Raw genomic sequence first — 24,995 nt, forward strand, 5'->3', positions numbered from 1 at the left:
CTAGAACTACAGACTGGAGAAGCAGTAAAGTTATGTGAATACCAAGCCAACACGCACTGGTCGCCACTTTTAAAATATGGCGTTATGTGTGTAATCATTGGCCCGCCCTGCTCATGCTTTGCTCCTTTTCCACCCTCTTATTTTTGACACGTGCATGGGTAGAAACACGTGTACTTTGCGGCTTTTTAAAATCTGTGCTGCTCGCGTGCGGCCCACATACACATAGACAGGAATTTTTGTGTGAGCAGCGCTTTTAAAATCTACATTTTAGTGCTTAATGTTCTATCTGCCTGAAATGTTCCGGACCTGTGAGGGGTCCAAGGGCTTCTTAACAGAGCTGTCTTTTTTTAATCCAGAGATATGCCTGGATGTGTATGCGTGCACACATTCTGGAAAGTGTAGGCGCCATTAATTCTGCAAGGAGCTTCTTGTTAAAAGTCTCTTTCTATAAATGTTTCAAGAGCATTCCATTGATCGTTACTCAACAGAGAGAAAAGCAGACCTCTTGGGGCAGATATTCAAAAAAAGCTGAGCTCCTCAATTTAGGCCTTTAAATTAGGCTCCTAAGTTAGGTACCTATTTTTAGCTGAACTTAAGTACTTAAGTTTTCAACTGAAAATTCACATATATTTAAGCCCTAAAAGTTAGAGTCCTGAATTTAGGCCTGCTATTTATTTGCCTAGATTTAGGCTTCTAAATTAGGTGCCTAGTTCCGAAGACAAGTGCTAAACTCCTGCCCTAACTCTGCCCCTCTATAACCACTCACATTTTAGGCACCTAAATTTAGGGGCTCAGCCCTTGCACATTTTCAAAAGAACTAATTTAGTAACCTATCTCCAAACATTAGGAGCCTAAACTCTTGGAAAATTGCCCCCTTATTTCCATCATAGTTCACAGGAGTGATGTCAGGCCCATGGATTATAAACTGCGTTGACATCACTCAGGTCAATTATCGGATTTTACTTACATAGGGTAGGATCAACGTTCCAAGCGCTGTGCTGGTGCTCCAAGAGATTCAGTTAAATGTTTTATATTTTATTCCCATTAACCTGATTGGTTGGAACACAGCTCACCAAGAATATATTATGAGCACTTTCACCTTTGTTTTATTCCTTTTATTTCTTTTTGCTTTAGATTTTCCTTTGGATTGGGAAATCATCCAATGACTATGAGAAGAATGAATCCATTACTTCAGCCAGAGAGTACCTTAGGGCCCACCCGGCTGGGCGGGATTTAGCAACCCCTATAATAATGGTGAAGCAAGGATTTGAGCCACCAACATTTACTGGCTGGTTCAATGCTTGGGATCCACATAAGTGGAGTGTAAGTTTCTAAAATGTATATAGTCGCTTTTGAGAAGAACTGTTTCACAATTTGCAGAAATCTCACATTTATTTTGAAAAGACAGAAACCCTTACTACTTAGTTTTGCTTTGTATAATCTGCTTTTGTGTAAATTCTGTGATCGGCTCGTTTGAACTGTGCTACATTATCCCTCACTGACAAATGTCTGCATTGAGCTGCTTTCCATGGGTCTCTTTATCTGAATGTACAAATTCTTCTCTTTCAGGATGGTAAGTCCTATGAGGACATGAAGAAAAGCCTGGGAGATGTGTCTGCTATAAATCAAATAAGTGTGGTAAGTGTATACGGAGTTTACGAAAGTTAATATGTCCCGTAGTTTGGGAAAAAAAAACCCCAAATGCTGAACGATCTGGTTCTTCTGGCTGACTTGGGTTGTCCCTAGAAAATTTAAACCCCCCCAGTTTGAGTTAGTTCTCCAGAGAGGGCTGGTTTAAACTGGATATCAGATTGTACTTTTTACTTCCAAAAAAATCATAAAATAAATCCGCAAGGAGCATATTTTATTTATTTATTTATTTATTTATTTAGCGTTTTTCTATACCAGCATTCGTGATTAGAAACCACATCATGCCGGTTTACATGCAACAAGGGGTGAGAACAAAAAACGGAACATAAACAAGTGCAAAGAGATCAAAAGTTACATTACAACAAGGGTCTTAAAACTGGGAAGAGAATTAGAATAAGAGAGCCGAGCAGTTAGGATTACATTATTTACATTATTTACATTATATTGCAAAGTCTCTTGTGAAATTTGCTATCTCTTATAAAATTGCGAAGTCTCTTGTGAAATTTGCTATTTGCATAAAATTCCCACATGGGGACTTATTGCAAGGCAAAGCCGTGGCTGACTGGAGAGGGGTGAGGGGCCCAGGGAGAATCATCTGGAGCAGGGTCCCCTCTCCCCACTGAGAGGTTTCATCCTAAGATCGAAGAGTGGGGAACAGCTGTCCATATTTGCTGTTGTAGCTCCTGCCCTATTGCTGATCAGTATCAGGGTCAACTTTTTATGCACCTAGGGCAGAGGTTCCGAATTAGCCCCTCCTCTGGCCCCCCCCCCCCCCTCTCCTCCAGACTTATTAGATACCTTGATGACAAGAAGTATAGTAAATATTGATACGAGTTTTAGAAGTTAGACAGGATGGAAGTTACTTGACAGTCATTAGGATGTCCAGTTCCATCCCAATGGCCTTATGTTGCCTAGCATTGTTAGAGAGCAGAGCAGCATTCGACATGGTTTGATGGCATTTTCCATGACTGCCTGATGAGCTTTCCCATCTTCCAGAAAGTAGAAGAAATTAAATCACCAAAACTACAATTTGTCAGAAGAAAACTGGCAAAGCAGTTAGGGAGAAGTGATGCTTTTAAGCTTTCAGGACCACTAATCTCGTCACCACAGGCATTCAGTGTTAGCATTTCCCGAAGCCTGCATCTTAAAGTATTCAGGAATCTCATAAATGTGCAGTCTCTTACTACTTTGCTAGTTCTTTGTTGACACCTTTTGATTTTCTTCATAAATACAAAATGACTTAGTATTTTTCTTGGGTAAAGCAGCATGGTTGCTGTGTCTGTCCACCTGAATACATAGGAATAAGAATCAACAAATAAGCACTAAGTGATAGCAATCTGTTAGAATCACTTAATACATTTCTGGCTGCCTTTCGCAAGCTGTGCTCCCTTGCATTGACCTGATGGAGGGAACATAATGTATTTAGTTCAATAAAAATGTATCACCCACAATGTATATCTTAATCTTTATCTCTTTACATTTTCATAAAACATTTCCTGCTTTTCAATGATTTTCTAATATAGCCGCTGGGTGGGAAAACCCTGATACTATCCCAAAAGCACACGTCAAGTTTAGACCTGATTTACACAGTTCACACAAGGATAGCACACCACTCTGAGAATCCAGGATCCCCTGTGTGTGTGGGGGGGGGGGGGGGAGCTTAGCTTCAAGGCCTATTTGCGTTATTCACACCCCAGTCTTTTTTCACACACTCTGTAAACAGCACTGACGATCTCTTTACTTAAGAGCAACAATAACCAGGCGGGAAGCTGTCTGGGTTCCAACCTTTACTGATAGGTTGCAAAAGTGAATTGATGCTTTCTTTACAAACTCAAAAGTGAAAATTCACTTGAAACTGAGCTGCAATATATTTGGAGCCTTCCTTCTCCAGTAACCAGTAATCCAATTAGAACATCCAGTTCCTTGAGTAATTTGACTCTCTTCTTCTCATCACTTTGAACTTCAACTCTTTACCTCAATCCCCAAATCTTCCCATACAAATGGGAAGGAATTTATCCCCATGCAAAATCAACATAAAAAATCCCAGTTCTCATAATGTTCCAGAGTCTTTACTAATAATCTTCACTGTGGCACCGGTAGGGCACCAGGATTTTCATCCTCGTAAATGACTCTCACTTGCAAGTGTAATACAAGGACTCATATCATATATCACTAGTTCTTCCTGTAGAGCACCTGCGGGCACCTTATCACATAACTCTTCCCTGGTGCTTAACCCTGAGCTTACACAGAATTCTTACATCTTCTCCTTGGAAATGGTTGCGAGTCCATTCATCCTTGATGACGCCTCTTCAGCTTCCCCAGTCCTTTCAAAAGAAAAGGCACTGCTCCTTTAATCTTATTTATTTATATTCTGCTTTTCGGCACTTCAAAGCAGATTACATTCGGGTACTGTGGGTATTTCCCTATCCCCAGAGGGCTTACAATCTAACGGCCTGATTTTAAAAGGGCCACACGCGTTAAATAATGGGGGTTACGCCTGTGGCTGGGCTTTGGGGGCATTTTCCGAAGGGCCCGGCCGTGTGCGTAACCCCCGTTACGCGCCGAAGTACTGGGCCTCTCCAAAGGGGTGGCGGGCTGAGAGAGCGCCATTCGACACTGTCCCAGGGAAGCACGTGCCGCGTAACTTACTGCTGCTCATCAGAGTAGATAAGCTACAGAACAAAAAAAAAAAAAATAGGGTAGATAGGTAGGGTTAGGGTATGGGATGGAGAGAGGAAAGGGGAGGAAACTTAGGTGGGGGGTTAGGGAATAAAAGCTGATCACATCGCCATCCCCTGGTTATAAACCCGACCCCAAAATTTGTACCTGAGGCAATAGTGACTTGCCCAAGGCTACAAGGAGCAACATGGGGCTTGAACCCTGGTTTTCCGAGTTTGTAGCCCACTGCTCGAACCACTAGGCTACTCCTCCACTTCAACTGAGTCCCTGGGCCCTAGGGTTCTCAGTAACAAAAACCAGAGGCAGGACATGTGGGAAAATGTCCTTCTCAGACAACTAAACAGTTACCAAAACGTGGGCAAAACAGTACAGGGATGAGGCACTCTTTGTCTTCTTTCTGTTCCCAGTCTCTATGCAGAGAGACCCCAAAATCCTATCACGGAAAATAATCAAATGGGTTCAGTATAGGGTATGCCGCCTTAAAAAGCTAACTCAGGACATCCAACTAAGAATCCACACTCTTGGTGAAGATGCTTGCAAACAGACTTAAAAATATGACACACCTAATACACCCTGATCAAACGGGCTTTATAACAGGTAGACAAGGGATTGATAATGTAAGGAGGACAACTATTCTTATCCATATGGTTAAATGATACCATTCTTGTGGCCCTAAATGCAGAGATGTCCTTTGAATGTGTAGAATGGAAGTATTTGTTCTATATCTTAATTACATTTGGATTTGGAGATCATTTTATAACTTGGGTAAAGTATATGTATTCACGCCCAGAAGCAAAGGTGCGAGTTAATGGTCATCTATCCAAGTCCTTTCTTTTAGAAAGTGGCATTAGATAAGGCTGCTCGCTTTCACCACTTATTTTTGTATTATTTCTTGAGCCTTTAGTAGCCAGAATTATGGCGCATATAAATATGAGGGTTTAGTAAAATGTCTGGTTGTGAACACAAAATAGCATCATTTGCAGACGACATCTTGCTATATATTTGTGATCCTGTATGTTCGTTAAAGACTATCATGGCTACAGTAAAGCTTTTTGGTGAATTATCAGGTTCTAAGATTAATGCCTCAAAGACTGACATTTTAGAACTGAATATTAGGAAAGAGGATAAGGATATTTTAGTTGAATGCTACCATTGTAAATATTTATCTTCTCTGTTCAGTTAAATTTTAAATTTTAACTGTGTTGTCCTGTTTATATTGTATGTTCTTAGTTCTATGTATCGCCGTTCAGGCAGTTTCTTGTTCCTTGTAAACCGGTTTGATTTGTATTTAATGCAGGAAGATCGGTATAAAAAAATCAAAAATAAATAAATAAATAAATTTAAGTGGACAGGTGACTTCATTAAATATTTGGAAATTAATATGTCCAACATAAGAATCATAAGAACATAAGAAAATGCTATACTGGGTCAGACCAAGGGTCCATCAAGCCCAGCATCCTGTTTCTAACAGTGGCCCATCCAGGCCATAAGAACCTGGCAAGTATCCAAAAACTAAGTCTAGTCCATGTTGCCATTGCTAATGGCAGTGGTTATTCTCTAAGGGATAGATTTACAAAAAATGCGCGTTCGCGTACTTTTGTTGGCGCACCAGTCGCAAACAAAAGTACGCTGGATTTTAGCAGATACGCGCGTAGCCGCGCGTATCTGCTAAAATCCAGGATCGGCGCGCGCAAGGCTGCCGATTTTGTGCAGCCGGCGCGCGCCGAGCCGAGCGGCCTCGGAGGGAACTCGCTTTCGCCCTCCCCTCATCTTCTCCTCCCTTCCTCTATCTAACCCACCCCCCCGGCCCTATCTAAACCCCCCCCCTACCTTTGTCCAGGGATTTACGCCTCCCGGAGGGGAGAAGTAAATCCCCGCGCGCCAGCGGGCCGCTAGCGCGCCGAGACGCGACCCGGGGGCGGTTCCGGAGGGCGCGGCCATGCCCCCGGACCGCCCTGGGCCGAAACCACGCCCCCGGGCCCGCCCCCAAAATGCCCCGTCGATCAGCCCCACCCCGACACGCCCCCGACATGCCCCCAACAAAAACCCCAGGACTTACGCGAGTCCCGGGGCTCTGCGCGCGCCGGCAGGCCTATGGAAAATAGGTGCGCCGGCGCGCAAGGCCCTGCTCGCGTAAATCCAGGCGGATTTACGCGAGCAGGGCTTTTAAAATCCGCCCCTAAGTGAACTTAATAGCAGGTATTGGACTTCTCCTCCATGAACTTATCCAATTCTTTTTTAAACACCGCTATACTAACTGCACCAACCGCATCCTCTGGCAACAAATTCCAGAGTTTAATTGTGCGTTGATTAAAAAAGAACTTTCTCCGATTAGTTTTAAATGTGCCCCATGCTAACTTCATGGAGTGCCCCCTAGTCTTTCTACTATCCAAAAGAGTAATTTATAAAGTTTATAAAGTAATTTATAAAGAGTAATTTATAAAGTAATTTATAAAGACTAATTTATAAAGTTTATGTAACTAAGGTTCCGCCCCAGTGTGCAACCTTAGCATAGGTAAGACCATAAACTAATTTGTAATTCTTTGGGGGAGGGACCCTGGCTAGCTCTCCAACCTCCCTTCCTTCCCAGGGTGTAGGTTATTTTGCCTGGGGGAAGAAAGGAGTCCTATCGGGTCTCAGTGCAGGGTGACTAACTCTCTTTTCCTGACTCCCTGGGAGAGGCGATAATTAATGATCCTTGTAAGTGCTGGCAGTGCCAAATAAGTCAATGGAGCCAGTGGGTTAGTGTCCAAATAAATCTTTACTGCTGCATATGGTTGTATAATGGCACAATACTGATTCAAGGCACCACAGAATTAGTTCTGCACAGAATTCTCCACAATCTGTGCAGGAATATCGGCTGCCAGAGCCAGGGGAACTTCTACCCTCCTCATCAAGCCCAGCATCCTGTGTCCAACAGTGGCCAATCTAAGTCACAAGTACCTGGCAAATACCCAAACATTAAATACATCCCAAGCTACTAATGCTGGTAACAAATAGTGGCTATTCCTTATTGATTAATAGCAGTTTATGGACTTCTACTCTAGGAACTTATCCAAACCTTTCTTAAATCCAGTTACATTAACTGCCATAATCACATCCTCTGGCAATGAATTCCAGAGCTTAATTATGCATTGAGTGAAAAAGAATGTTGTCTGATTTGTGCTACTTGCTAACTTCATGGAGTGCCCCCTAGTCCTTCTATTATTTGAGAGAGTAAATAACCAATTCATTCTTACCTGTTCAAGTCCTTTAATGATTTGTAGACCTCTAACATATCCCCCCTCAGCCGTCTTTTCTCCAAGCTGAATAGCCCTAACCTCTTTCCTCACAGGGGATCCATTCCATGCCCTTTATCAATTTGGTCACCTTTCTCTGTACCTTCTACAGTTCAACTATATCTTTTTTTTTAGATACGGCGACCAGAATTTCACATAAGGTGCACTCTCACCATGGAGTGATATGGAGGCATTATGACATCCACCGCTTTATTCATCATTCCCTTCCTAAGAATTCCTAACATTCTGTTTGCTTTTTTAACTGCCACAGCACAGTGAGCTGACAATTTCAATGTATTATCCACTATGATGCCCAGATCTTTCATGGTTAATAACTCCTAATATGGAACCTAACATCGTGTAAATATAGCAAGGGTTATTTTTCCCTATATGCAACACCTTGCACTTGTCCACATTAAATTTCATTTGCCATTTGGATGCCCAATCTTCAAACCTCAGAAGGTCCTTCTGCGGTTTATCACAATCTGCTTGAAATTTAACTGTTCTGCATAATTTTGTGTCATCTGCAAATTTGATCACCTCACTCATTGTACCCCTTTCCAGATCATTTATAAATATATTAAAAAGAACTGGTCATAGTATACATCCCCGAGGCACTCCACTATTTATCTTTTTCCACTTTGAAAACAGACCATTTAATCCTACTCTCTGTTTCCTGTCTTACAATCAGTTTGTAAAAGGACATAGTTTCCTATCCCATGACTTTTAGTTTTCTTAGAAGCCTCTTGAAGGTCTTTGTCAAACACCTTCTGAAAATCCAAATACACCACATCTACTGGTTCACCTTTTTCCACATGTTTATTAACCCCTTCAAAAAAATGTAGATTTGTGAGGCAAGACTACCCTTGAGTAAATCCATGTTGGCTGAGTCCCATTAAACCATGCCAAAAAGATCTGTGATTGTATTCTTTTATAATAGTTTCCATGATTTTTCCCTGCACTGAAGTCAGGCTCACCGGTCTATAGTTTCCCGTATCACCCCCTAGAGCCATTTTTAAATATCGGGGTTATTTTGCCAGCCTTCCAGTCTTCACATACAATGAATGATTTTAATGAAAGGTTAGACATTAATTATAGTAGGGACGAAATTTAATTTTGAGTTCTTTCAGAACCCTAGGGTGTATATCATCCAATCCAAGTGATTTACTACTCTTCAGTTTGTCAATCTGGCCTACTACATCTTATTGGTTCACTGTAATTTGGTTCAGTTCATTTGACTCATCACCCTTGGAAACCGTCTCCGGAACGGGTATCTCCCCAACATCCTTTTAAGTAGACACCGAAGCAAAGAATTTGTTTAGTCTTTTCACGATGGCCTTATCTTCCACAAGTGCCCCTTTAACTCCTCGATCATCTAACGGTCCAACTGACTCCCTCGCAGGATTTCTGCTTCTGATATATTTTTTAAAGTTTTTATTATGAGCTTTTTCCTCTATGGCCATCTTCTTTTCAAATTCTCTCTTAGCCTGTCTTTTCAATGACTTACATTTAATTTGCCAATGCTTATGCTTTACCTTATTTTTTTCTGATGGATCCTTCTTCCAATTTTTGAATGAAGATCTTTTGGCTAAAATAACCTCTTTCACCTCACTTTTTAACCATGCTGGCAATCGTTTGGCCTTCTTTCCACCTTTCTTAATGTGTGGAATACATCTGGACTGCGCTTCTAAGATGGTAATTTTTAACAATGCACACGCCTGTTGCACACTCAACTTTTATAGCTGCATGTTTCAGGGTTTTTTAAAACTATTTTTCTAATGTTATCAAAATTTCCCTTTTGAAAGCTTAGAGCTAGAGCCATAGATTTACTTACGTCTCCCTTCCAGTCATTAATTCAAATTTGATCTTGTTATGATCACTATTGCCAAGTGGTCCCACCATTGTTACCTCTCTCACCAAATCCTGTGCGCCACTGAGAATTAGATATAACATTTCTCCCTCTCTTGTTGGTTCCTGAACCAATTGCTCCATAAAACTGTCATTTATTCCATCCAGAATATTTATCTCTCTAGCATGTCCTGATGTTGCATTTACTCAATCAATATTGAGGTAATTGAAATCTCCCATTATTACTGCACTACCAATTTGGTTAGCTTCCCTAATATCTCTTACCATTTCACTGTCAGTCTCACCATCTTGACCAGGTGGACGGTAGTATACTCCTATCACTATATTCTTCCCCAACACACAAGGGATTTCTACCCATAAAGATTCAATTGTGCATTTAGTCTCTTGCAGGATCTTTATCTTATTGGACTTTATGCCATCTCAGACATAAAGTGCCTCCCCTCCATCAAGTTGCTCCTCTCTCTCACTGTGATATAATTTGTACCCTGGTATAACACCATCCCATTGCTTATCCTCCTTCCACAAATCTATTAGGGATGTGAATCGTTTTAGGACGATTAAAATTATCGTCCGATAATTTTAATATCGTCTTAAACCGTTATGGAACACAATACAATAGAGATTCTAACGATTTATCGTTATAAATCGTTAGAATCGTGAGCCGGCACACTAAAACCCCCTAAAACCCACCCCCGACCCTTTAAATTAAATCCCCCACCCTCCCGAACCCCCCCCAAATGACTTAAATAACCTGCGGGTCCAGCGGCGGTCCGGAACGGCAGCGGTCCGGAACGGGCTCCTGCTCCTCAATCTTGTTGTCTTCAGCCGGCGCCATTTTCCAAAATGGCGGCGAAAAATGGCAGCGGCCATAGACGAACATGATTGGACGGCAGGAGGTCCTTCCGGACCCCCGCTGGACTTTTGGCAAGTCTCGTGGGGGTCAGGAGGCCCCCCACAAGCTGGCCAAAAGTTCCTGGAGGTCCAGCGGGGGTCAGGGAGCGATTTCCCGCCGCGAATCGTTTTCGTACGGAAAATGGCGCCGGCAGGAGATCGACTGCAGGAGGTTGTTCAGCGAGGCGCCGGAACCCTCGCTGAACGACCTCCTGCAGTCGATCTCCTGCCGGCGCCATTTTCCGTACGAAAACGATTTGCGGCGGGAAATCGCTCCCTGACCCCCGCTGGACCTCCAGGAACTTTTGGCCAGCTTGTGGGGGGCCTCCTGACCCCCACGAGACTTGCCAAAAGTCCAGCGGGGGTCCGGAAGGACCTCCTGCCGTCCAATCGTGTTCGTCTATGGCCGCCGCCATTTTTCGCCGCCATTTTGGAAAATGGCGCCGGCTGAAGACAACAAGATTGAGGAGCAGGAGCCCGTTCCGGACCGCTGCCATTCCGGACCGCCGCTGGACCCGCAGGTTATTTAAGTCATTTGGGGGGGGGTTCGGGAGGGTGGGGGATTTAATTTAAAGGATCGGGGGTGGGTTTTAGGAGGTTTTAATGTGCCGGTTTTGCGATTTTTCGATTTTTCACGATTTTTCACGATATTTTACCCCCCCAAACGGCAACAATACGATTCCCTCCCCCTCCCAGCCGAAATCGATCGTTAAGACGATCGAGGACACGATTCACATCCCTAAAATCTATGTCATCATTCACTGCTATACACTCTAACTCTCCTATCTTACTGGCATTTGCATTCAAACATTTCAAAGTGTATTTTTTGTTTGTATTAACATTCTGCTTTTCAGTTGACAGGAATAAGTTGGGATCTTTTAGCTAAGATGATTCTTTACTTATAGGTTCATGGACTACTTTTCTTATTATTGGAACCTCTCTGTTGGAATGACTTAACTCTAATGCTTCATTAGTAACCTTCGAAAATACCTCCCTCCAAACCATGCGCTGCTGGGCAACTTTCAGCTTTCCCCTTTATTCTAGTTTAAAAGCTGTTTTATCTCCTTTTTAAAGTTTAGTGCCAGCAGCCTGGTTCCACCATCCATTTGGAAAACTCCCCCTTCCTCAAAAGTTTCCCCAGTTCCTTAAAAAACTGAATCCCTCTTCCTTGCACCATCGTCTCAATCCACACATTGAGGCTCCGGAGCTCTACCTGCTTCTGGGGACCTTCTCGTAGAGATGGAGCATTTCAGAGAATGCTACCCTGGAGGTTCTGGATTTAATCTTTCTGCCTGAGAGCCTAACTTTGGCTTCCAGAACCTCCCTCCCACATTTTCCTATGTCGTTGCTGCCCACATGTACCACGACAGCCGGCTCCTCCCCAGCACTGTCTAAAATCCAATATAGGTGACGCGTGAGGTCAGCCACCATCATACCAGGCAGGCATATTATCAGGTGATTGTCACGCCCACCAGCCACCCAGCTGTCTTCATTCCTAATAATCGAATTACCAACTATGATGGCCGACCTAACCCTTCCCTCCTGGGCAGTAGCCCTGGGAGACACATTCTTGGTAGAAGAGGACAATGCACCACCTGGAGAGGAGGTCCTTGCACAGGATCATTTCCTGCAGCACCAGGTTGATGCTTTCCAATCAAGAGACCTTCCTCCTTCAAGACAGCACCAGGGCTGCCAGACTGGAGTTGGGACTTGGCCACAATGTCCCTGAAGGTCTCATCTATATACCGCTCTGTCGGCCTCAGCTCCTCCATTTCTGCCACTCTAGCCTTCAGTGATTGGACTCGTTCTCTGAGTGACCGGAGCTCTTTGCACTGGATACACACATACAACCTCTTACCGATGGGTAAAAAAATCATACATGTGACACTCAATGCAAAAGACTGGGCGGCCCCCCTCTTGCCTTTTTGTACCAAGCAAGCAAAATCACCACTTGACACACTCCAGTCAGGCCTCAAGTTATGAATGGGCTTGTGATTTGTTAATTATAATCTCCGCATTAAGCACTAATCCATGTTTATTTTGTTACAGGACTTGAATAATACTGACCTGAAGAAAAAGAGTACAAGTAAGCCCAGTGGCCCTATAGCTTCTGAAAGAACCAGTGCACCTCCTGCTTACAGACCTCACAGCAATAGCAGCCATGACTACAACAGTGGCAACCAAGCCCAAAGCAATGGCGGCCAAGTCCACAGCTATGATGGAAGCAATGCAGTGCCTCCAGCAGAGACCAACGGGAATGAGTGGTACTCGACAGATCAGCTGTTGAACAAAACTCCAGATGACCTACCTGATGGGGTGGATCCAACTAAAAAAGAGGTAACAGTCAGTTTGGTGTAAATTCCCTTCTAAGAACACAAGCAGTGCCACGCTGGGTCAGACCAAGGTCCATCAAGTCCAGCATCCTGTTTCCAGCAGTGACCAATCCAAGCCAAACAGGGATCCCAAACAGTAGATAGATCCCATGCTGCTAACGCCCAGGGATAAGAAGTAGCTTTTCCCAAGTCTATCTGGTTAATAACTGTTTATGGACTTCTCCTCTGGCAATGAATTCCAGAGCTTAATTGTACGTACATTGAATGAAAGAGAATTTTCTCCAATTTGTTTTAAATGTCCTGCTTACTAACTTCATGGAGTGTTGTATTATTTGAAAGAGTAAATAATTGATTCATATTTGCATGTTCTATTGAATTAACACAAATTACTTCTTCCAGGATTTACAGTTCATTACAAAACAAAAAAGCATGGCGCATGGCTTGGCAGATTATTCAGAGGATCTTGGTTAACCTAATTTCTCCATTTGGTCTTATTTCTTTTCATCTTAATATGTTTTTCATAATCCCAGAATTTTTGGAATAAATAGTATGTGATTCTGATTATGTCTGCATCCTCCTGTTATTAAAAATCTTCTTTGCACTCTTTGGCATTTTGGGCAATGCATGTGTATTGAGCTTGTTGTGTTAACTTTTCTGTAATGTAATGTCCTGTATTTATAACTTTACCTTGAACAACCATGAGCCACCACGTAAGTTTAAACTCCTCCTTGGTGCTCTGCTTCCTCCTTTTCTGACCCTCACACCCTTGCAGCTGGAGGACTGAGAAGTCAAAGGCATTGTGTTGCCAGTTTCATAGGTATGACGGATACCTATGACATCTGTTGCTTATTTGGAGTCCCGGTGAAAAATGACATGGCATCACCCAATTTACTTAGGTTCATAACAGTGGGAATGCCTAATTGGAAGAACGTTTTAAAAATTTTACACAATGTGACTTGCCACATGCTTACCCTGCTCGTTTTAAAAATACTCTTTGGGGCCCTCGTTTTCAGCTTGTATCTTATTTTCCCCTGGAATGTATTAGCGTTTATGATAATGCATTTAAACAGGAGAAAAATCAGTAGAAAAATATGACTTTTTTTTCCCACTTGTTCTCCTATTTTTTTTTCATTATAATAAACATTGCTAAATAATTCCTGAAGAAAAATATATAATAAAACCTTAAAATTAAGGTTTCTAAATGTTCTCGGCCTCTTTAAAATTGATGGGTGGAAAGAAGCATTAGTTCGGTTTGCACATCTTATGGTCTGTCAGGAATATACGTTCCTGGGTAGACATTGCGCTTAGACAGTAACAGCTCTGTGTGTATTCCTTATTCTTACCCCAGCAACCCCTGAAAAGGATTCAGTAGTTTATGGACCCTAAAGAATTAACTCCAGTTTGGGGTTCTGTGAGGAGTCCTGAAATCATATTCAATGGCTTCACTCTCTTCCATGAACCCTGAGAAAACGAGAGAGGGAGCTGTGCGGAGCAGGCCGCAGCTTTGCTTTAGAGAGCTTCACCGTCTCTTCCTTTTTCTTTCTGCCTTTGTGCTTGTACAGATGTACCTGTCCGATGCAGATTTCCTTCACATCCTGAAGATGAGCAAGGCCGATTTCTACAAGTTGCCCAAATGGAAGCAGCAAAACATGAAAAAGGAGACCGGACTGTTCTAACCACCCAACCTGAGCACTGAACGACGCTGCAGCGTGGGAGCTATCCTGCCGCCCTCACTCCATCCTGTCTTAGGATAACGGAATGGCTGAACATTGAAACCTGCATCATAAATATATTATATAGCAAAACAAGACTGACAAACTTACAATGCTTTTCTGCAAACAGGGTTAGTTAGCAGGCGTTTTATTCAATGCTTTGTTACCTCTAGGTCTTCTAATGCTGGTTTTCACTCTCAAATAATGTGGCTTAGTGAGAATCATGTTTAGACGTCTTGCTGTGTGCAGCAGGATCAGCAGGGTACTTTTTTTTTTATTGCTGTTTTTTTTTAAAGATATAGAATCGTGGTCACTGCTTATATGTCTGACACAGTTAGGCCAAAGGCTTGTTGGGGGTTGAGGACAGGGGAAGATCATTTTTAACCTGCCATCTGACCCCAGGGTATTTCTGAGCAGGACTAGAATTATCGTAAGATGAGATGCACGAAGTCAGGGATCGGTCCAAAATCTCACCCGTAACCTGAGCTTGGATAGCAGGTTCCATATATCTTTTAAAAAGAAAACATTGTGCCTTGATGAAGATTAAATAAAGGCTTTCTGGAAAATTTTCAGTTTGTGTGTTTAAGAAGTTCTTGGCAAGAATAAAAAGCAAAGGAAAAACAAGAGCTTCAAAATTCAGCAGTTTCTGTTACAAACGTGGTTCCCAACCTTTCTTTTTTTTTTTTTTTTAACTCTTTATTTAACAAAGCATGGGAACATTATGCAGGTACATTATAACATAGTCAATATACAATATCTGTAAGTTACAATCCAATATCTCAACATTTATTAACACTCAGACCGCGTGGAACACCATTTCCAATATGGAGACATCACTCTGCTCTCTAAAGGGCTGAGTTTTAAAACCCGGCACGCGTTAAAACCCGGAGATATGCACCTGGCCGGGCTGCGCGCATGCCGCAAGGATTTTCAAAGACCCGTGGCCTCACGCGTATCTCCTGGTATGCACCGAAGAACAGGTTAGTGAAAAAGGGGCAGGCAGAGGGTGGTCTCTGGGCGTGAATGGGCCGGGACAGCAAAATTAGGCACTGTCCCGGTGAAGCACGCGCCGGCAACCGACCAGCGCATGCAACCTGCTACTCTTCCGGAGAGCAGGTAAGTCTTAAAAAATATTAGGTTAGTTACTGGGAGTTTAGGGGTCGGGGCGGACAGGGAAAAAGGGAGGCAGGTTAGCTAGGGGGTTTAAGAAGTTCGCTCTAGGTCTTTTATTGGAGTAGACGGGGAGGGAACTGGGAAAAGGCCTAGTCTGTTGCTGCGTGTATGATGTAAAATTGCCCTCTCCCTTACGCACTCGAATTGATACTCGCGTGCGCCAATATAAAATCAAGGCGACCATGGGCACGCGATGGGAACCACGTGCTCATGGATGCTCATGCACAGGTTTAAAAATCGACCCTTAAGAGAATACGTCAATTTTTCCAAAGTTGAAATATTATTACTTTAGCCTCCTAACATTCGAGTGTAGATTCTTGTTTCCACATCTGTGCTATGGTAAGTTGAGCTGCACGAAGTAATTGGTTAGTCAGTTTTCTGAACCCCCTCATACTTCCCCTATCCTGCCAGTAACCCAACAGACAGATTCCAGAGTCTCTCGGGGGAGACTGACCACAAATTTAACCTAAAGTACTCAAAATTTGGTCCCAGAAGCTCTGCACCATTGGGCAGGTCCACCACATATGTAAATAATCGCCCCTTATCCCACAACCCCACTAACATAAAGGATGACTAGGACTTTTAGCATAAAAAAGAGGGGCGCAATACATCCAATGGATTAGCTTAAAAAGCAATTATCTACTCTTTGTACAGAAGGAGATCTCTCGGGATACTCTCCATATTTGCCGCCATTCCATCTCATCATGATTAATATGCAAGTTGTCATTCCAGACTGACATTAAACCTGGCGAAGACTTCTCTGGATATATCATAGCTGTAATACTGAAATAAAATTTAGCAATCAAACGACCCCCTTTGAACAGCACAAAAGCCCTTCCAAACCCTCACTTTCCTTCACTGTATCAGGTACCCCATGCAATTGCCCCACATCCCTCCGCAAAAGGTCATATATATAAATTTTAATATAATGAGGGATTTCATATTTGGCCAAAAGGTCTGTGAAGGTCCTAAATTAAGACTCCTCAAATAAGTGACCTAAAAATTTCAGCCTTTCTCCCCACCACTCTTACATATCTGGAGAAAAAGTGACCTCAACTATTCCTCCTGAAGGGTGAAGGAAATCCTGCAGGCCAGGGAGTATAGAGTAAAAGAGAAGACTTTGCAGCTGCCAGCAGCGATTAAGGCTCTTCTTCAGTGCAACTCTTCTCTATACGGACAATTCTGGCTGGTTGGTAGAAAATTTAGTGGCATATCTGGACTTCTGCTGTAGCACCCTGGTGTGCCATGGATGCCGGCTGATAAACACTGTGCTACAGCATGACAGTGCTAACTATATTTATCAGAATGCAAACGTACTTGGTGTGAAAGTGGTGAACCTCATGCGTCACCTAGATAGGATTTTAGACAGTGCTGGGGAGGAGCCGGCTGTCGTGGTACATGTGGGCACCAACGACATAGGAAAATGTGGGAAGGAGGTTCTAGAAGCCAAATTTAGGCTCAGGTAGAAAGCTTAAATCCAGAACCTCCAGGGTGGCATTCTCTAAAATGCTCCCCGTTCCACAGGTCCCCAGAGGCAAGCAGAGCAGAGTCTCAATGCATGGATGAGACGATGGTGCACGGAAGAAGGATTCAGATTTGTAAGGAACTGGGGAACCTTTTGGGGAAGGAGGAGACTTTTCTAAAGGGATGGGCTCCACCTTAATCAGGATGGAACCAGACTGCTGGTGCTAACCGAATAGAATACTCAGATTTGCAAAGGTCTCCTACAAGTTCCAACTGTTCATGGCGCACACTTAAGTAAGGTTAGGGACAGAACAATTAACATAGCTGGCCCTAAACTCTGGAATACTATGCAGGTCAAGCTAAGACTAGAACCGAATATTAAGATCTTTAAAAAAGCACTGAAAACATGGCTATTTAACATCGCATTTCTGAAAAACGATAGCAGTCGAATATTGTAAAAATGATTATATTTTTTTAATTTTTTAATTTTTGTATATTAGGTTATATTTTATGGTACTTCAGTTTATGTATACTGTTATTTTATGTTACTTGATTGTTGTGAACCACCAAGATTGTTTTATCAGATTGATAGTATACAAATAAATAAACAATAATAATGATAATAATAATAAAAAGGAGATAGAGCAGCTTTTAAACTAGAACAAAGTGGAAAGCCGACAGTCACTGAACAGTGCATGGTTCGGAGGGAAGTATCTTTGAAAGATACTAATGAAGCATTAGACTCCGGGCATCCCAACAGAGAGGTTCTAATAATAAGAAAAATAGTCCATGTGCCTATAAGTACAGAATCACCTGAGCTAAAATATTCCAAATTATCCCTGACAACTGAAAAGCAAAATGTTAATACAAACAAAAAATACACTTTGAAATGTTTGAATGCAAATTCCAGAACTCTAAGGAGAGTTAGAGTGTATAGCAGTGAATGATGACATAGACTTGTGGAAGGAGGATAAGCAATGGGAAGGTGTTATACCAGGGTACAAATTATATCGCAGTGATAGAGAGGAGCAACTTGGTGGAGGGGAGGCACTTATGTCCGAGATGGCATAGAGTTCAACAAGATAAAGATCCTGCAAGAGCTAAATGCACACTTTATGGGTAGAAATCCCTTGTGTGTTGGGGAAGAATATAGTAATAGAAGTATACTACCGTCCACCAGTCCAAATTGATGAGACGGACAGTGAAATGGTAAGAGATATTAGGGAAGCTAACCAAATTGGTAGTGCAGTTATAATGGGAGATTTCAATTACCTCAATATTGTCTGGATAAATGTAACATCAGGACATGCTAGAGAGATAAATATCCTGGATGGAATAAATGACAGTTTTGTGGAGCAATTGGTTCAGGAAGAGACAAGAGAGTAAGCAATTTTAGATTTAATGCTCAGTCGGAGACCAGGATCTGATGAGAGAGGTAATGGTAGTGGGGCTGCTTGGCAAAAGTGATCATAACATAATCAAATTTGAATTAATGACTGGAAGGGGAGCAGTAAGTAAATCCATGGTTCTAGCACTAAACTTTCAAAAGGGAAACTTTGACAAAATGAGGAAAATAGTTAGAAAAAACTGAAAGGTGCAGCTACAAAGGTAAAGAGTTTTCAACAGGCATGGACATTGTTTAAAAATACCATTTTAGAAGCACAGTCCAGATGTATTCCATGCATTAAGAAAGGTGGAAGGAAGGCAAAACGATTGCTGGCATGATTAAAAAGTGAGGTGAAAGAGGCTATTTTAGCCAAAAGATCCTCATTCAAAAATTGGAAGAAAGATCCATCAGAGGAAAATAGGATAAAGCATAAGGATTGGTAAATTAAATGTAAGACATTGATAAAACAGGCTAAGAGAGAATTTGAAAAGAAGTTGGCTGTAGAAGCAAAATCACATAATAAAAACTTTTAAAAATATATCCAAAGCAGAAAGCCTGCGAGGGAGTTGGTTGGACCATTAGATGATTGAGGGGTTAAAGGGGCATTTAGGGAAGATAAGGCCATTGTGGAAAGACTAAACAAATTCTTTGCTTCAGTGTCTACTGAAGATGATCTTGGGGAGATACCCATTCCGGAGACGGTTTTCAAGAGTGATGATTCAGATATACTGAACCAATGTATGGTGAACCTAGAAGATTGACAAATTGAAAAGCAATAAATCGCCTGGACTGGATGATATATACCCCAGGGTTCTGAAAGAACTCAAAAATGAAATTTCAGACCTATTAGTAAAAATTTGAACCCTATCCTTAAAATTGTCCATTGTATCTTAAGACTTGAGGGTGGCCTATATAACCTCAATATTTAAAAAGGGCTCCAGTTGCGATCCGGGAAACTTTAGACCAGTGAGCCTGACTTCAGTGCTGGGGAAAATTGTGGAAACTGCTATAAAGAATAAAATCACAGAACATTTAGATAGACATCATTTAATGGGACACAGCAAGCATGGATTTACCCAATGGGAAGGTGTTGAAATGTTTAGATTTTTAAGAGGGAGAGGGGCATCTGTTCACATGTTGTGGTCTCATTCTCTGTCCCTCCCAATGCAGCCACTGCGAAACATAGCCCGTTTCGGGGGACTGACAGTGCTGGTATAATTGAACTGCACTTCTTTAACCCTTTCAAGACCAGACTGCCTGATTTTTGAATTGGTAAAATACATTTTTCTGATATTTCAAGACATTCTTTGTTTGTAGATGAACGTAGATGTTTGAACACACCCTTTCTTAGTGGATGTATTCTTTGGTGTGCTCCTGTCCTCCACTTGGGTGTTGTTTTAGATTCAAATAATGAAATACTAGAAATGGAACAGTTTCTGATAAAAGTAAATAACTATAGATCTCCCCTAAATTGATATAGGAAATCTTAGGAGCTTTATAGCTTATTAATGAATTGCTGTGCCCTCTCTGAATCTTCAAACTGCTGTGCTTTGCCTTTCACCCAAACTCTGAGTCTCACAGGGTAAAGCAAAGTTCATCTGTTTTTAGGCTAATTTGGCACACAATGGATTAAATGCTCGTCTTTTTGCTGAAACGCTGGCTAAGTAATCTTGGAAGACGCATATACATGTTTCTTCATACTTCAGCTCCTCACACTTCCTTTAAGCATACAATATCTCTTGCTTATGGGCAAAATTCAAAATCTTCACTAAAGCAATTATTGGCCTCGTGTCTCCTTTCTTTTTACTGCCAAGACGGTGCGCCTGCTCAACTTTAAAGATGCCTCGCAAATTAGGCGATGATAGCACTTCAGGGATCCATTTTTTAAAGAAATTTGCTAAGTTGGAATCAGAAATCTGCTCTGTGAGCCCAATAATCTGGATCTTGTTCCTTCTTGACCTAGTCTCAATATCATCTATTTTCTCTTCCTCTGCTCTTGCTATTTTTCTTTAACTTGTGGAGCTTGCTTTCCTGCGAAACTGCCCCACCCTTTATCACAGATATTCTGCCTTCTACTGTGTCCATTTGCAAGTTAAAGTCCTATAAAGTAGACTTAACATCCGCAATTTGCTCTGAAATAGAGGACACGGAACCTTTGAGAGCCAAGACGACCGCTTCCTTAAGTTCTGCAATTGTTTTGCTCTATAGACTAGGCCCCGATGAGCTTCCCGATAAGGCAGCCATTTTCCTTTTTCCATTTCCATACAGTGTGCTCAGCCGAGCACACTGTATAACCCGCAGTTGGACGTGGGTTGAATAGGCACTAATCCACCCCCTAATGCAATAGGGGGATAGCGCCTATTTAATGCCATTCCAATGAGGAGTGAACGCGATAGCGCTCATCACATGCAAATGCATGTCAATGAGGCTATTATTCATTCACTCCGCGTTCAAAAAAAAAAAGTGTGCGTCTCAGACACACATTTAGCTCTAAGGTATTAATGCTTGCCTGGAGCAGGTATTAATAGCTGAGCGCATGTAAAAGAAGTTCAGAAAATCAGAAAAAAATGCTTTTCTGTACTTTCTAAGTAAAAAAAAAAAAAAAAGAAAAAAAAATACCTCGGCAGACCGCCGAGTTAGGAAGATGTCCATTTTCATAACTGGCAGATGGCCGGTTATGAAAACCGATGCCGAGTTTACCGGCATCGGTTTTTGTAACCGGCAGCCACCACAGGTTCGTGTTAAAGTGCTACCCCCTAATTTCTATATAGCATGGTGCCCCCCTTGAGGACACCATGCAGGAGTTAAGAAAATGGGCTCTGACTTTTCAGCACCCGTTTTCCGCTTATTTTTTTACATCGACCCCTTAATGGGCATGCTGGAGGGAAATTTATTCATAAAATGGTCTATTGACATAAATGCTCCACTTAGATTTGTGGCTTCCTTAGGTTTGTTACCAATTTTGTAACATAGTAACATTGTAATGATGGCAGAAAAAGACCAAAATGGTCCATCTAGTCTGCCCAGCAAGCTTCACAAGTGTTGCGTCCATCAGTCTCAGACGGCTTCGCCCCGTATGCCTCACCTTGTTCTCGGCTCCTCCCGCTTACCTTGGGAAAATGGCTGCTGTCGCGTCTGCCACCCTCTCCTGTGTCCCCGGAACGGCTATGGTGTTGCCTCCCGCCATGTTCCTCCCAAGGACCTAATAGGGTGCACGCATGCGCTACCCTCATCTTCATTCTAGCTATGGCGCTAACCTCGGGGGCATCCCCCTCAAGTGATGTCATCATCATCCGGGTATTTAGGTTTCCCTCATTTGCTAGCTAATCGAGTTAGCAACGATTGGACTTGTCCGGTCTATGCTGCTCTGCCGCTTCCGTGCTGCCGCTGGAAGCTCTCTCCTTGCCCTTCGGGGTAATTACTAACCTGGGTACCCGCTCCTCGGGGGCCCTTCCTCTTCTTTCAGGTGCCTTACTGGGATCAGGTACTTGCTTCTTGAGGGCCTGCTCTCCCTGCCTCGGTGCCTGGAACCAACTACTTCTGCCTGGTGGGAACCTACTACATTACAGCTACCATCTAGTGAGTAATATAACTTTCAGTCTATCTCATCTACAGCTTTGCCGTGCTGGGAACCCGACATCAGAACCTCCCTATATCATTTTGGTGAGAAGGGTCCCTCTGCCGAGGGCCCCTGGACTGCTACCTTGGAACCTGCTCACTACTGCCACCTCTGCTGGCCTACATCTGCTGTTTAATAAAAGACAATTCAGTGTTTGTGCATCCTGAGTCTAGTCCAGTACTGTGGCTCCCCACGGGGCTCCTCCCCGTGGGCGTGGTATCTGCCACAGTACCCAAGAATCCACCCAAACACCACAAAACTATAACAGCAAGGTAGTAACTGCCGCTCTGTGCCTGTTTAGCTTTTATATTTATTCCCATCCTCTAGCCTTTTAAGGATCCAGTGTTTATCCCATGCCCCTTTGAAATCCTTCACAGTTTTAGTCTTCACCACTTCCTCTGGAAGGGCATTCCAGGCATCCACCACCCTCTCAGTGAAGAAATATTTCCTGATGAAGATTTTTTTTGAGGCTTGATTGAAGAGGATAGGGGGGAGAGGCACCCGGAACTCTGAGATTTCCATCCTCACCACATCACATGACCTCCCACATTGATATATTTACTGGGACTGGACACAGATGGACTCTATTATGGGACTTATTAAAGCAAATTTTTGAGCCATGGCTAATTTGGATTTGCTATGACAAAGGATATATAGACTTATGCAAGCAAGAACTTTTGGGTTTTTTATTCTTAATTACTTTTGGAATATTTAATCAATTGTTTTTTTTTCACAATTCTGAAAGTGTAGAGTATGTTGTGAGATCAGTGAGAGAACTCCTTCTTTAATGCATTTTTATTTGTATTTTTAGACCGAAAATGAAAAATGTACAAGAGTATGAAGTGTTTTTCAAAGCACTGTATAGACAAGCTAGAAACTGAAATGTGTTTGCCAGAAAACTTATGGATCTAGCCCAAAACTGAGAAAAATGCAGAATCATTCAGCAAAGAGAAATCACATTTTCAGGATAGGTATCTCTCTCTATAAATATAAAAGGCAGTTCATGGTGTTTGTGCCGATTGTGTTTGTGTCCTTGGTCTGCACATGCATGGACTGCAACTCGCATGCAATATCTGCGGTTTCTATAAGAGTCTTCCTGAAACGACCCTGCCTCCTGCTTTTGAAATATTCTTCCTCCTAAGTCTATCAGCTCCTCTGGAACTCCCACCAAACCCCAAGAGAAGCAGACATCTTGAGGGGCAGGAGCGATAATTGCTTCTGCCCTGCCAGCAGGGAATTTCAGCTTCAGCTGGAATATGAGAATTGGGGGCAGGGGACAGGGGAGGAATGGAGCAGGTGGGCAGGGATGAAATTTTCTCCTACTGTGTTTGATGGGCGTTCACATTAATATCTATACAAAAGCTAGGAACGAAGCCAATGCTTTCCAATTAAAACGTATACATCTAACCCAAAATTGAAAAGGATGAACCATTTAATCTAGAGCAACCACATCTTCAGGATAGATATTGTTGCAGTTTGTGTGCCTGTGATGATGGAATACAGCAAACAGTCTAGTATGATCTCACCTGGGAAACAATGCAGAGCTGGTCTCCATAGCTGTGAAGATAATGCATGCTCACACAATAGGGCAAAGCCAGACTCTTTGCTAGTCTGAGTGATAAGACCAAGCTGGAAAAATAAGCACATACCTTATTTTGCAGCAGGCACCATAATTCGAATATGTCACAGGGAAGAATGATTGACATGTGTAATCAGAGGAGGACCTGGGTAGATAGTCAGAGCCTTGGGAAAATGCCAGCAGACAAGGGTATGCATAGGGCAAAAATCATATATATATATATATATATATCACTGGATTCTTATATTGCTCAGCATGCTTGGAGGATAGACAGTAGAGGGATTCAATCTGGCCAATAGATCCTGCTAATTGAATAAATGTAATTGAACACTTTGTTGCTGTTCCTCGGTTTCTAGACCCAGGTCTAAGATGGTGTTGCTCAATCAATATACACTACAGTGGGTTTTATAACAAAATCACTTAGGGGGTCATTTATCAAAGTGCTATATGGCGGTTTTGCATGCAAAAAAACGCCTGGGTAACATCAAGCTAGGTTGAGAGAACATTGCACAAATCTCATCTTTGGGTGAGTTTCCTCACTCCGAAGGTCATCAAATCTTCACAAGAGAGCACTGTTCTGTTCGTACATCTCACTTTGAATGTCAAAGTGGCCCCTAACCCCTACACTAATACCTAAACCTCACCTCGAGTGACTAGGTGGGCCTCCCATAGAGATATAAATACCTGTTTAGTGTTCAGGTATTATAGCTAGTCTCTCTCCCTCCCCCTCCCCCACCCCCACCCCCACCCCCAGTGGTTATAGAAGTGTCCTGATAGCTAGGCTGTATCTCCAGAAGCTTAAAATAGTCCCCCCAGTGGTTGCATGTAGGAAATACAACAATTCTGGTACATCACAAAGTGCAAAAAAATTATCACAGTTTGCACTAATACCTATGCTAAGATAGCACACTTTGCAATAAACTGCCCATTACCATAAAACACACCCCTTTTCCTATCACATGCAATATTTAGTGCATTTTGATAAATCCAGGCCTTAATTTGTTAACTGTTTTGCTCTGTGGTCTTATATATTTATACAAGTGGTAATATTTGTTAACAAATACTTATATAAATGTGAGAAACCAAAATCAAGTTTGCACATTCAATTTATGGATCTTGCCCATAACAAAAAATTAAAAAAAAATTAAATTCTTAAAAAAGCAAAGGAAATAAAACTGAGAATAATCAACCTTTGCATCCAACAGAATAGCTCTTCATGGTTTGTAAAATTGGAATTCCAGTATATTGAAACAAGGAACATCTGATTTATGAAAGCTCTTAAGTTATCCCTGTCACTTCAGCTCTGAACAGTGCCGACGCTACCCTGACTCCACCCTTATCTATCCCTTTTCGCGTGCGAT

General features: G+C 42.3%; 1 protein-coding gene across 1 annotated transcript in view; it reads left to right on the forward strand.

The window, feature by feature from the left end:
- Positions 1-14,982, forward strand: part of VILL (villin like) — a 195,916-nt gene extending 180,934 nt beyond the window's left edge. The window contains exons 17-20 of the mRNA XM_029588369.1: positions 1,135-1,323; positions 1,570-1,638; positions 12,417-12,704; positions 14,263-14,982. Coding sequence (XP_029444229.1) covers positions 1,135-1,323; positions 1,570-1,638; positions 12,417-12,704; positions 14,263-14,376 — 660 coding nt within the window. The 3' untranslated portion in view covers positions 14,377-14,982. The remainder of the gene's footprint in view (positions 1-1,134; positions 1,324-1,569; positions 1,639-12,416; positions 12,705-14,262) is intronic.
- The last annotated feature ends 10,013 nt before the right edge of the window (positions 14,983-24,995 follow it).

The sequence above is a fragment of the Rhinatrema bivittatum genome, chromosome 2 (assembly GCF_901001135.1).
Source record: "Rhinatrema bivittatum chromosome 2, aRhiBiv1.1, whole genome shotgun sequence".
Classification (NCBI taxonomy): domain Eukaryota; kingdom Metazoa; phylum Chordata; class Amphibia; order Gymnophiona; family Rhinatrematidae; genus Rhinatrema; species Rhinatrema bivittatum.